Source organism: Anolis carolinensis, chromosome 6 (assembly GCF_035594765.1).
Source record: "Anolis carolinensis isolate JA03-04 chromosome 6, rAnoCar3.1.pri, whole genome shotgun sequence".
Taxonomy (NCBI): domain Eukaryota; kingdom Metazoa; phylum Chordata; class Lepidosauria; order Squamata; family Dactyloidae; genus Anolis; species Anolis carolinensis.
In genome coordinates, this window is record NC_085846.1 from 39,034,294 (window position 1) to 39,048,885 (window position 14,592).

Sequence of the window (14,592 nt, forward strand, 5' to 3'; positions counted from 1 at the left end):
TGAGGAAGTTCTTCCTGATGTTCAGGTGGAATCTCCTTTCCTGTAGTTTGAAGCCATTGTTCTGTGTCCTAGTCTGCAGGGCAGCAGAAAACAAGCTTGCTCCCTCTTCCCTATGATTTCCCTTCACATATTTGTAAATGGCTATCATGTCTCCTCTCAGCCTTCTCTTCTGCAGGCTAAACATGCCCAGCTCTTTAAGCCGCTCCTCATAGGGCTTGTTCTCCAGACCCTTAATCATTTTAGTCGCCCTCCTCTGGACGCTTTCCAGCTTGTCAACATCTCCCTTCAACTGTGGTGCCCAAAATTGGACACAGTATTCCAGGTGTGGTCTGACCAAGGCAGAATAGAGGGGGAGCATAACTTCCCTGGATCTAGACGCTATTCCCCTATTGATGCAGGCCAGAATCCCATTGGCTTTTTTAGCAGCCGCATCACATTGTTGGCTCATGTTTAACTTGTTGTCCACGAGGACTCCAAGGTCTTTTTCGCACACACTGCTGTCAAGCCAGGCGTCCCCCATTCTGTATCTTTGATTTCCATTTTTTCTGCCGAAGTGAAGTATCTTGCATTTGTCCCTGTTGAACTTCATTTTGTTAGTTTTGGCCCATCTCTCTAGTCTGTGAAGATCGTTTTGAATTCTGCTCCTGTCTTCTGGAGTGTTAGCTATCCCTCCCAGTTTTGTGTCGTCTGCAAACTTGATGATCGTGCCTTCTAACCCTTCGTCTAAGTCGTTAATAAAGATGTTGAACAGAACCGGGCCCAGGACGGAGCCCTGCGGCACTCCACTTGTCACTTCTTTCCATGATGAAGACGACGCATTGGTGAGCACCCTTTGGGTTCGTTCGCTTAGCCAATTACAGATCCACCTAACCGTAGTTTTGTCTAGCCCACATTTTACTAGTTTGTTTGCCAGAAGGTCGTGGGGGACTTTGTCGAAGGCCTTACTGAAATCCAGGTACGCTACATCTACGGCATTCCCTGTATCGACCCAACTCGTAACTCTATCGAAAAAAGAGATCAGATTAGTCTGGCATGACTTGTTTTTGGTAAATCCGTGTTGACTATTAGCAATGACCGCATTTGTTTCTAAGTGTTCGCAGACCACTTCCTTAATGATCTTTTCCAGAATTTTGCCTGGTATTGATGTGAGGCTGACCGGACGATAATTGTTTGGGTCGTTCTTTTTTCCCTTCTTGAAGATAGGGACCACATTCGCCCTCCTCCAATCTGCTGGGACTTCTCCCGTTCTCCAAGAACTCTCGAAGATAATTGCCAGTGGTTCTGAAATAACTTCCGCTAGTTCCTTCAGTACTCTTGGGTGTAGCTGATCTGGCCCTGGGGACTTGAATTCGTTTAGAGAGGCCAAGTGTTCCTGGACAACTTGTTTCCCTATTTGGGGTTGGATTTCCCCCAATCCTTCGTCCATTCCGTGTTGCTGAGGCTGAAGATGGCTTTCTTTTTCTGAGAAGACCGAGGCAAAGAAGGCATTAAGTAGTTCTGCCTTTTCCCTGTCCCCTGTCGCCATCACCCCATCTTCTCCTTGCAATGGCCCTATCGCCTCCTTTTTCTTCCTTTTTCTACCAACGTAAGCAAAAAAGCCTTTTTTGTTGTTTTTTATGTCCCTGGCAAGCCTGAGCTCATTTTGCGCTTTAGCCTTGCGAACCTTTTCCCTACAGGTGTTGGCTATACGTTTGAATTCTTCTTTGGTGATTTCTCCCCTTTTCCACTTCTTGTGCATGTCACTTTTGAGCTTTAGCTCAGTTAGAAGTTCTTTCGACATCCATTCTGGCTTCTTTGCACTTGTCTTATTTTTCTTCTTTGTTGGCACTGTTTGCATTTGCGCCTTGAGTATTTCACTTTTGAAAAACTCCCATCCATCCTTAACTCCCTTGTTTTTTAATATCGGCGTCCATGGAATGCCGCTCAGTAATTCCTTCATTTTTTGGAAGTCAGCTCTCTTAAAGTCCAGAATGCGTGTTTGACTTGTCTTAGTTTCAGCATTCCTTTGTATTGCAAACTGCAGGAGCACATGGTCACTTGCCCCTAAGGATCCAACCACTTCAACTGTATTGATCAGGTCTTCCACATTTGTTAAGATTAGATCAAGAGTTGCTGATCCCCTTGTTGCCTCTTCTACCTTCTGGACCATAAAATTATCTGCAAGGCAAGTGAGGAATTTGTTGGACTTTGTACTCTTGGCTGAGTTTGTTTTCCAGCAGATATCGGGATAATTGAAATCGCCCATGACTACTATATCTCTTCTTTGTGCCTGTTTGGTCAGCTGTTGACAGAAGGCTTCATCAAGTCCTTCATCCTGACTCGGAGGTCTGTAGTAGACACCCACGACAAGATCTTTTTGAGTCCCGGTTCCCTTGATTCTTATCCAGATGCTTTCAAGCTGGTTTCCCGGATTACAGTCTTGCATTTCTTCTGCAACGTAACTGTTTTTGACATATAAAGCTACTCCCCCTCCTCTCCCCTTTGTTCTATTTCTGTGAAAGAGGTTATAGCCCTCAATGGTTAAATTCCAGTGATGGGAGTCATCCCACCAGGTTTCAGTGATGCCTATGACATCGTATGTGTGGTGCTGTGCTAGGAGTTGGAGTTCGTCTTGCTTGTTTCCCATGCTCTGAGCATTAGTGTAAAGACATGTAAGCCCCTGTGACCTCCCCTCGAACTGTTTATTTGGGATTATTGTGCTCTTCTTATTATCCAACATATTCACTTATCCTGCCGGCCTGTTTACGTTAGATAAGTGAGACTCTACTGTATATTTCTAATCTTATATTATCTGCTCAGAACTGGATTATATGAGGCTCCTTCTTCACAGCTGTATAAAATGCACACTGAAGTGGATTATATGGCAGTGTGGAGTCAAGATAATCCAGTGCAAAGCAGATAATATAAGATTATAAATGGGTTATATAGCTGTGTGGAAGGGCCTTGAGTCTACACTGCCATATAATCCAGTGCAAATTAGATAATCTGTGGAAGAAGTCTAAGTGAGGCCTAAATCTGCCTGTCCCCTAACTGAATCCTGGCTGTCCCTTGGTTGCTAGGCAACGAAGTGGGCAGAGATTAGCCCTCTAAACTGGCAGCAATTGGATAAAAAAAATTATTGCTCTCCCTCTAATTAGGACTTTATTTTTCTTTTCTTTTTGTTGTATCAACCTTGAGGCGTGGATGATGGGTTGTGTTGTCAAATTTTGAGGTTGGGGGGCCTGTACTTTTGTTGTTTTGTGAATCGCCGTGATGCCATCACTCTTTTATATATAGATTAAATATATAGGATCCGATTGCTCATGTCACTAGATGGCTCTGGGAGTGCATGGAATTGGTGACGTTTGTTGTGTGCCCACCGATGGCAAGGGGCTCAGCATGATCTCTCTGGAAAGAAACTTCTCTGGGTAGATATTGATGGAAAATGAATTCAAAGAGGAAGTGATAGCAAACTGTACAAAACGTGACAACAAGAGGAAGCAGGAAGTTTTTGCAGAAAGTGGTGAAGCAAGCTACCACTTGCTGTTTTTCCCTTGCAGTTTGTGTTTTACATCCCATTGGAATTTTATTTGTTACCAGTTTGTAAATTACTTGCAAGAGACATTCTGTTGTAAGACAGAGCTTTCCAAACTCTGTGTTGGGACACAATAGTGTGTCACCAGTAGTCCACAGGTGTGTTGCATGAAATAGGCTTCCTCCTACCTCACCCCCACAAACAAAGGCTGCCTATCAGAAAGGCACAGCCAAACCCCTCCCGACAGACAGCTATCCAGCTTCAGTTAAAAACCTGCAGAGAAGGAGACTCCTCTGGGCCCCAGGCAGTCTATACTTCAGTGAAGTTGGAAGAGATCCCCAAAGGGCATCTAGTCCAACCCCCTTCTGCCATTAAAGAAGACAGAGTGAAAGCCCTCCCAATAGATGGCCATCCTGCCTCTACAGTAGAGTCTCACTTATCCAAGACTCACTTATCCAAGGTTCTGGATTATCCAATGCATTTTTGTAGTCAATGTTTTCAATATATCGTGATATTTTGGTGCTAAATTCGTAATTACAGTAATTACAACATAACATTACTGCATAATGAACACTTTTTCTGTCAAATTTGTTGTATAACATGATGTTTTGGTGCTTAATTTGTAAAATCATAACCTAATTTGATGTTTAATAGGCTTTTCCTTAATCCCTCCTTATTGTCCAAGATAACTTGCTTATCCAATGTTCTGCCAGCCCGTTTAGGTAGGATAAGTGAGACTACTGTATTTAAATCCTCCATAGAGGTTTGATCACTATAGAAATGGATTGTTGGAGCTGTTATAGCTTTTATAATTTGCACAATTTGTTGACTGAGTTGCAGTAATTACTACTAAAATGTTCTAATTAAGAACAAAAAGCTGTTGATAATGATGCTTGTGAAGAATCAGCTGTAGTGCATAAAATATCTTTTAAAAATTCCAAGGCTTCTTTATACAGTAAATGTTATATATAATGTATGCGAGGGCTGGACCATAAGGAAGGCTGAGCAAAAGAAGACAGACGCTTTTGAACTGTGGTGTTGGAGGAAAATTATGAGAGTGCCTTGGACTGCAAGAAGATCCAGCCAGTCCATCCTCCAGGAAATAATGCCTGGCTGCTCACTGGAGGGAAGGATATTAGAGGCAAAGATGAAGTACTTTGGCCGCATAATGAGAAGACAGGAAAGCTTGGAGAAGATGATGACGCTGGGGGGAAAGAAAGGAAAAAGGAAGAGAGGTCGACCAAGGGCAAGATGGATGGATGGTATCCTTGAAGTGACTGGCTTGACCTTGAAGGAGCTGGGGGTGGCGATATGAGGTCACGAAGAGTCGGAATGACTGAACAAATAAACAACATATTATATGTAATTATATAATATATTATATTCGGTGGCACAGCGGGTTAAACCGCTGAGCTGCTGAACTTGCTGTCCGAAAGATCAGTGATCCTGCTTCTTGGCAGGGGGTTGGACTGGATGGCCCATGAAGTCTCTTCCAACTCTACTATTCTATGATTCTATGGTTCAAATTCTGGAAGCAGGGTGACCAAATGTGTGGCTTGCTAGGGATATACCAGATGTGGAAACTATGTGGTGAGACTGTATACCATGAGACTAAAACTCCCAGCAAGGTAAAGTAAAGGTTTTCCCCTGACTTAAAGTCTAGTCATGTCTGACACTGGGGGTTGGTGCTCATCTCCATTTCTAAGCCGAAGAACCGGCGTTGTCTGTAGACACCTCCAAGGTCATGTGGCCGGCATGATTGCATGGAGCGCCGTTACCTTCCCGTTGGAGCGGTACCTATTGATCTACTCACATTGGCATGTTTTCAAACTGCTAGGTTGGCAGAAGCTGGAGCTAACAGTGGGCGCTCACTCCGCTCCCGGGATTTGAACCTGGGACCTTTTGGTCTGCAAGTTCAGCAGCTCAGTGCTTTAACACACTTCGCTACCGGGGCTCCAAAACTCCCAGCACATTGCCTTTTAATGTGGAGCCTGATGATCCTTATAAACCTCACATTGTAGAGCAGTTTTATATATGAAACAGGTGGTTGTTTGTAGAGTGGAAAGCTTAGGTGGGGCAGGTTTCACCTGCTGCCAGTTGATTTGTGGGAATATACACAGGATACTGTCACTCAGCTACTGAGCTCCTAGACAGGCCAGGAGTGTAGTGGTTGGCCTCCTTTGTGCGTCTCCTCGCAGCGAACTTGAACAGAGACAGGGAAAAGGGAGAGACAGTGGATGGAATGCAGATGGACAAATGGAAGCGCCCCAGGGATTAAGGTATGAACTTGGCAGTTTTTTGTTTTTTTTTGTTATGATAGCATGGAGTGGCCAGGCTCTAGGTGAGGCCTTGCAGGGAGCAGCCTGTACAAAATAAGACATTGCACTATTGCATCCTCAGCACAATGTGCTGCAGCAAACTGTAATATTATAATGCATCTCTAAATTAAAATTCTTCTATATATTTCTATATATATGAGCTCCAGGTGGCACAGCAGGTTACATCACTCAGCTGTTAAACTTGCTGACCAAAAGGCCAGCAGTTCGAATCCAGGAAGTGGGGTGAGCTCCCGCTGTTAGCCCCAGCTTCTGCCAAACTATTAGTTCAAAAACATACTAATGTGAGTAGATCAATAGGTACCGCTTTGGCGGGAAGGTAACAGCGGTTCATGCAGTCATGCCAGCCACATGACCTTGGAGGTGTCTACGGATAACACTGGCTCTTTGGCTTAGAAATGGAGATGAGCATCAACCCACAGAGTCAGACACGACTAGATTTTTAATGTCAGGGGAAAACCTTTACCTTTACTATGGTTATAAAAATTGAACAGTGAAGGAGGCTGATAGGAAGGAAATCAACTCATCTGAGATGGGGTGTTAAAGAAGAGTTCTGTGTATACCATGGACTCCTTAAAAGACAAATGTCTCTAAAAGCTAAGATGACTAAAGTGAAACTGTCATTCTTTGGACACGTTGTGAGAAGATATGATTCATTAAAAAAGACAATAACACTATGTAACACTATTTTTGTTCCTGGGTTATACATGCCATTTCTGAATTAGTTCTATCATAAAAACACAGGGAAAGTTTATTAAACTACAAAAACTTTGTTTTTGCGAGACATCCTACCGCACATTTTGTGATAATTTTTGAATGAATATTTCATCAAGTCTCAACCAATCCAACATAGTTTGTGGCAGCCACAACAACGAAATGTCTGGAGTAGAACAACTACTTTCTAAGTAAATACTGCACAATTAAATAGGAATAACACTTTCAAACCAGGAACAAAAAAAAATCAAATTTAATTACATAGTGTAATGATTGATAAGGTAGAGGTAGGAAAGAAGAAAGAACCACATTCCAGATGGATAGTCTCAGCCAATAAAACCATGTCCGTGAAAGTACTCAGCATAACTATTCATGATAGAGTGACTTGGGGGACTCCCATTCGTGGGATTGTTTTAAATTAAAATTGACTTAATGGCAGTTAACAGCAACAACAGTGCCCATTATCACCATTGTACTATTTAACCAGAGCCTAGATAAGTTACTCTTTGGGTTACAACTTTAAGAATATCCCAGGTGTAATGGATTACCGTGAGCAATATTCGAAGTTGCAGAATACCATCCAACATTTTCCAGATAAAAACATGTACATGTATAACCAGGCAACATCAGAGCCCTTTTTTTTGTATCTGAGCAGAACTAGATATACGTGTTATTGGGAAATTGTTGACTGGAATCCTCTATCACTGTGTATATTATGCTACTTTGCATGGACTTGGTGCTAAGAAACCTAATTGGTGAATTGTGAAATGTGTAACAGGCCACCGGCTAGAGAGTTCAAATGCACAACATCAGTTGTTCCAATAGTGCATCGGTGAGCTCTTTACTGGATACACAATAGATGTTATGCCCAGTTCGAATCCCTGCAGATATATGTCCATTTATGAAGATGTGAAGTCCCCAGCAGGATTTCTTTTGCTTGGTTTCAGGGGTTTTCCAAGGCTTGGCTTCTATGCATGCTCAGTTTCTACTGGCCAGCTGTTAGTACTGTACTCTTATGGTTCTCCCTGTTAAGTTCCTCTTTCATGATGCTTTTTAAAAACATGTAATTTCTAACTGAATGTTTAAAATACAACCACAAACAATCATAAGAAGACTCATGTTATTTTTAGGAATCTAAAGCTTTAAATCAGATTTGAACAAGACAAGATAAAGAAAAAAATTGAGTCAATTTGGAAAAGTTTGGATGAGCCGCATTCTAGCAGTTCAGGCGCCATCTACACTGCCATATAAAATCCAGATTGTCTGCTTTGAACTGAATTATATGGCAGTGTAGACTAACATAATTCAGCTCAAAGAGGACAATGTAGATTATCTGCTTTGATAATCTAGATCAGGGGTCCTCAAACTTTTTAAGTGGAGGGCCGATTCATACTCCCTCAGATTGTTGAGGGGCGAATTATCATTTGAAGAAAAAAAAGAACAAATTCCTATGCTCACTGCACACGTCTTATTTGTAGTGCAAAAAAAAAAAATAGCAACAATTACTTATTTATTTACTACATTTATACCCCACATAGCATATTGCGCTATGTTAGTAATATAATATATTGTACATACAATATATTACATTATTAGCATAGCACAATATTAGCATTATATATTACTATATTGTACTATACCATTATACCGTAATATTATTAGTAATATTACATTTAATATATAATATATAATTAATATTATTATATTATACAATATTATTATATTGTATTATTATTATTAGCCGCCCTGAGTCTCCTATTGGGTGAGAAGGACGGGGTAGAAATACTGTAATAAATAAATAAATATTATATTGTATTACATTATAATATTATTATTAATATTATATGTATACACAATATATTATTACCATATCATTCATTTACAATATTTCATTTACAATATTGGTAAATGAAAGAACAATACAATATTTAAAAAATAAAAATAATTGTAACCAACATACTGTAAACTTATCAAGATTTCAGTGGGAAGTGTGGGCCTGCTTCTGGCCAATGAGATCATCAAGTAGGATTGTTGTTATTGTGTGCCTTCAAGTCATTCCAGACTTTGGGCAAGCCTAAGTCTAAAACTGAGAGCGGGGGCCAGGTAAATGGCCTTGGAGGGCCGCATCCGGCCCCCGGGCCTTAGTTTGGGGACCCCTGATCTAGATTATATGGCAATGTAGATCCAGCCTCAGTATGATGTAGGTCTATGATGCAGTGCAACAGCTTTTTAGGCTTCAGAACTCATTTCCTCCAAAGCAAAGCAGAGCTCAATTCCATGAAAAACCTTTCTGTTTAGATTGTTTTTATATCTGATCAAAAATAACAGTAGAAGAAAATTACAAAGCTGATGGTCTTTCCTTTTTCTTAGTTTACATCCCTGGTCAGTGCTATTTTTCTTGTCTCTACAGGCCATTCCACACAGCCCCATTTTCCAGAATATCAAGACAGAAAATCCCACAATATATGCTTTGAACTGGGTTATCTGAGTCCACACTGCCATATAATCCAGTTCAATGTGGATTGCATACCGCTGTGTGGAAGTGGCCTTTTCTTAATTAGAAACTTACCCCTTTTAGTGATAATTGCTGCAACTCAGTGAACATATTGTACCAATTATAAAAGTTATAATTATAAAATATAAAGTACTTGCACTTGAACAACACCAGCACTTTATTTCTGTGATGATTAAACCTCTCTTGAAGTTTTAAAACAGAGGCTAGATTGCCATCCAGTCATATTTTTTTCCAAATTTTAATAAGCATTGACCTGCAGCACCGCCCAGAGAAATCATGGAGTTTAAAATCAGAGGTGGAAGGATCCTGAACAATTCCCAAAAATCATTACACTTGCAAATTGTCCGACCTATTTTACTTAAACTTTCCTCATAAGCCCAATTACCAGTTAAATTATCTTGGCAAGGCTTTGTCTCTCCTAAGGACATTTAGGTACAAAAGTGAGGACATGGAAACAGAAATGGTTGCCTGAGGTAGTGAAACAGTTAGAAGGGAACCAGAGCTCAACAGTAGAGTCTTGCCTTGGCACACAATTCACAACAACTTCTCGGTTTTAGCAGTAAATGGACAGAGTAGGATCTGAGACTATTAGACAGTGAGAAAGGAACTGCTAGATTGTGGACCAGGGATTTAAGTATTACAATGACCTGGTCTATCATTCTTTGAGTTGGAAGCAAGAGATAAAACCTGAATTGTGAAACATTTCATTTTTTCTTTTTTGGTAACTAGGGGGGGAACATGTTTATACTTTAAAATTAACAAGTGTGAACAACACAACTTCCTCTAATGTTTGGTATGGCAAGTAACCTACTGTATTTACTTTAGCATGTTGTTTTTAAAAGGTAGTTTTGACATAAATGTTTCAATTTTACTATGCCATTCTCTTCTAAACAATTAAATATGTTTGAAGGAGAAAGGAACACATGGATTCGTTAGGAATTAATATTGTTTAAAAATTAACAAACGGTATTCTGGGTTGCTGTGAGTTTTTTTGGGTTGTATGGCCATGTTTTAGTAGCATTCTCTCTTGACGTTTCACCTGCATCTGTGGCTGGCATCTTCAGACATTTGTTCAGAGACAAGTTGGGTGTGTATATATACCTGTGGAATGTCCAGGGTGAGGGAAAGGACTCTTGTCTGTTTGAGGCAAGTGTGAATGTTGCTATTATCCAGCTTGATTAGAAAATAATAATAATGATAATAATAATAATACTTTTATTTCTTACCCACTTCTCCCTGCGGCTCGAGGCGGGTTGCAACATAATTAAAAATATGAACATTGCAAAAATTCAACAAATATACATATTTCTATAAAAGATCCACATTTCTATAGAATATTCAATTCAATATCCTTGCAGATGCAAAGACTAGCTGTTGCTGCCTGGGGGCATCCTTTGTTTGGGAGGTGTTAACAGACACTTGGTTGTTAGCTGTCTGGAATCCCTGTGCTTCTGAGTGGTGTTCTTTATTTATTGTCTTGATTCTGGTGTTTTTAAAATACTGGTAACCAGATTTTGTTCATTTTCATGGTTTCCTCCTTTATGTTGAAGTTGTGCTTATGGATTTCAACAGCTTCTCTGTGTAGTCTGATATGATTGTTGTTAGAGTGGGGCAGCATTTCTGTGTTTCCAAATAGTATTCTATGTCCAAGTTGGTTGATCAAGTGTGGACCACCAAACACGGATCTTTGTCTAGCAGAGGCAAAATAATTGTGTAAGAATCCTGAGCTGGAAACAATTAATTAAAAGTAATCTATTTATTTATAACTCATTGCATTTTTTTAAAATGGGCACATAACAACATTGCATCTCAAGAGAAATAAGTACAGTAGAGTCTCACATATCCAACACTCGCTTATCCAATGTTCTGGATTATCCAACGCATTTTTGTAGTTAATGTTTTCAATACATCATGATATTTTGGTGCTAAATTCGTAAATATAGTAATTACTACATAGCATTACTGTGTATTGAACTACTTTTTCTGTAAAATTTGTTGTATAACATGATGTTTTGGTACTTAATTTGTAAAATCATAACCTAATTTGATGTTTAATAGGCTTTTCCTTAATCCCTCCTTATTATCCAACATATTTGCTTATCCAATGTTCTGCCAGCCCGTTTACGTTGGATAAGCGAGACTCTACTGTAAGTTTCTGAGTAATGCTTTTACATTGTACTTCATTCTTATATAAATGCAAGGATTTTTTTAAAGCATTGAATAAGTAAAGATGAAAATAAAACATTTCTCCAGAGTTGACAGCAATGAATTTCTTGTGGTGGGACCAGGCCGGGCTGGAAGGAGGTAGGAAGTTGTGTAACAAATTACTTTCAGTTTCTAATCTGCAGACGTCAGTAAATCTGTTTTGTCCTATCTTGATAGATTCCATATTAATTGGGCAGAGAAGATGTTAGACCCACATGTGGGAGAGAGCTCAGCACTATGAATAAGTTCTTTAGAGCTCAAACTAAAACGCAAACTGAATTCACTGCCCCAATGAAATGGAAACCAGTAGTTACTAGTTACTACTTGCCACATTCGCCTCTTCTGTTGGTTGCAGGATGCTTTTTGTTACAAAAACTACTCATTTTTCCTTAAAACAAAATTAATCCAAAACCATGTCACAGATTCTTCTTGTTTTTGATTTCAGAGAGAAGACATAGCTTGCAATAGCTTGCAATACGGGAAGTTGCTGGGAGGCTACCAGGATGGATTCGCTGGGCAGAGACGTGCAGGAGGAGACCTATGTCTTAGTAGAATATGCCTTTGAGTATGTTTCCAAGGACGGGCGGCTGATATCAATCAAACCCAATGAGAGATACATCCTTTTAAGGCGGACAAATGACCACTGGTGGCATGTTAGGAAAAGCAAAGAAACCCGGCCTTTCTACATCCCAGCCAAGTATGTCAAAGAGCTGGGTCCCATCATCCAGACTGTACCATCTTTGGATATGCTGCCCCCCAAAAGCTTGGAGAATCCCAATTTAGGAGCCTCTGTTGAGCCTGGCAAGGAGCATCCACCGGAGTATGTGTATCGGTTTGTGAATGCTGATCAAGAAGGTGATGCAGATACCTCCCAACACCAGTCCATCTCTTCTGGAGCAGGAGAGACAGTCTCTTCGGACATCAGTGAGAAGGCACAGCCCTTCAATTCTGGAGTAAAAAGACCTCCAATTAGCACATCTCATGGATCGCTTAAACCTTCCTACAAAACAGACTCAGGTTACCTCCAAGAGAACTCTGGCGCTTCCACTGAACATATGAGGCCTACAGTGTCTCTGGATGATTTGGCAAGGTTCACCCCTCATGGCCAAGTAGGCGATGTCAGAAATTCAGGATTGTACAAAGCAGCTTCATGGGACCACCCCCATCCTTGCCTGAAGAGCAGTTTGGAGAACCTCCATAAAGTAGCTGAGGACAGGGCAGACATACTGGAGAAGAATGATGAAAAGGTACAGTATCTGTTATGATTGTTAACTATAGGTGAAGATAAGGAATGATAGTGGTTGTACAGAGCACTCACAGGAATCTGGTTACTTGGGATACTCCTTTAGAAGTACAGTAGACTCTCCACATTTCCTGTAATTAGGGGTGCAGGAGTAGAAAAAGTTTCTACTTCTGCAAAAGTAGAAAAACCATCTCTGGGTATCTCTAAAGTCTATAAAATCGATAGAATCACAATGGAAGATCTACAAATGTCTAGAGAAAGAATCTCTTTAGGAATCTCTTGGTACTCCAGTGTGACTTTATGGTCATCTTCTAGCAGAAGTTGACCACAGAGTTGTGCAGGAAGATCTAGAGCTTTCTAGAGAGAATCTATTAATCAAACTTGTGAAATAGTCAAATCAACAAAAGTTAAATGTGCACACGTGGAGAGCAAACTGTAAAACACAGTTGATAATGTTTCATGTTGTATGGTAGATTTCCTTGAATTGATCATTTTTGGAAATAAACAGAAGATTTTGTATTGGAAGGCTCTCAGGTTTAAACCATCTTTAACACCTTTCTTTATATATTTGTAGCTGCATAATGTTGAAAAGCTATTTTGACAATTCCTCCTTTCATGGATCATTACAAGGTAGAGATGCTTTTAGGAAAAGCTGTGGCAGGCTTGGAGACAGTCACGTGACATACAAAGACATGTTAGATGTATTAACCATGGTTTACTGCTTAAGCCAGAATTACATTGTAGATGACCAAGCAAAAAGTGGCTATCATCTCCAATCCTGGTTTGCTTTGCCTGCCTTTAGCATGCTCTTGCTTCATTGTGGCACCTAAGGAAACAAGCCAGGAACCAAACCATGGTTATAAGTTTGGACATCACAATAAACCATGGTTTAAACCCAGACTTCTTAAACTTTTTCTACTTGCAGTTTTTACAGAACCCAAGTGTGTGTGTGTGTTAGGTATAAAATCAAACTTTTACTGATAACAAATCAATATTTGTAAGGCTTGCTAAACAGGCTGATTCCCCCATTTTATGAAGTACTATTGAAGGATTTTCTACAGAGACCACTGTAAACATTGCATGCTGTTGCTAACAGATTTATTGTTGCCAAATTGTTTGTGACTCCAAAATTGAGCTAAGGGGAACCCATCTGGGGTTGGGACCCAACATTGAAGAAGCAGTGGTTTAAATAAGCAGAAGTTAGTAAACCAGCATCAAACCATGGTCCTTATTTTAATTTGTATCTGTTTAACAAACCATGACTTATCAGCAGACCATCTTTACATAGTGTAACAAACCAGATTTCAATCAACTGTACAATGACTTGTCATGAGCTGCAAATACAGCCAATTCCACTCATAATGGCAAACAAGAACATTTCCTTCAAAGTCTGAAAAACAATGCATTGTGAAAGAATCAAATGCCAATGCAAAAATGCCATACAGCAAATACCTAAACTGCTTTTTGGTGTAGTTTGGGAGTATTGTAACTATAAACTGAAGTACTTTCAATTCTCATATTTTACATAGAGTCAAGCAAACGAACAGGAAAAGGCAGACTTATTTCAGGTCCTCCGTAGTGTAAAACAGAAGTGAGCGGGCACTTACAGCTCATGTGAGAAAGATATTAACATATTATTTTAAATTAAAATCCATGCAGGCCTCAAATAGTTGGCAACATCTTTTCCTCTCCCTTCCCTACTCTTGTTCCCATGCTTTTGGCTTGATCTGCAGATATGATGGAACTGATAGTCACGCTGTGAAAAATGTGGCCCATTGATTTGTTTTGATAGCTATGGATTACAGGTAAAAGAGCAGCTGGGTTGTTTTTATTCTGTTTAGCCAACAATCAGAGGCAAGGCCAGCTTTAATTATTAGGCAGCAGGTCTTCACATTATGAAATAACATATATTAATGTGTTGTCAAAGACTTTCATGGTCGTAATTACTAGGTTGCTGTGAGTTTTTCTGGCTGTATGGCTATGTTCCAGTAGCATTCTCTCCTGGCATTTCACCTGAATCTGTGGCAATTAGCAAGTTTGAATAGCATCGAGTAACCTTGTGGCT

General features: G+C 40.0%; 1 protein-coding gene across 3 annotated transcripts in view; it reads left to right on the forward strand.

Moving 5' to 3' along the window:
* Nucleotides 1-14,592, forward strand: part of arhgap27 (Rho GTPase activating protein 27) — an 88,524-nt gene that overhangs the window by 13,019 nt on the left and 60,913 nt on the right. For all 3 annotated transcript variants that reach the window (XM_016994514.2, XM_008113195.3, XM_008113194.3), the window contains exon 2: nt 11,730-12,531. In XM_016994514.2, coding sequence (XP_016850003.2) covers nt 11,788-12,531 — 744 coding nt within the window. In that variant the 5' untranslated portion in view covers nt 11,730-11,787. The remainder of the gene's footprint in view (nt 1-11,729; nt 12,532-14,592) is intronic.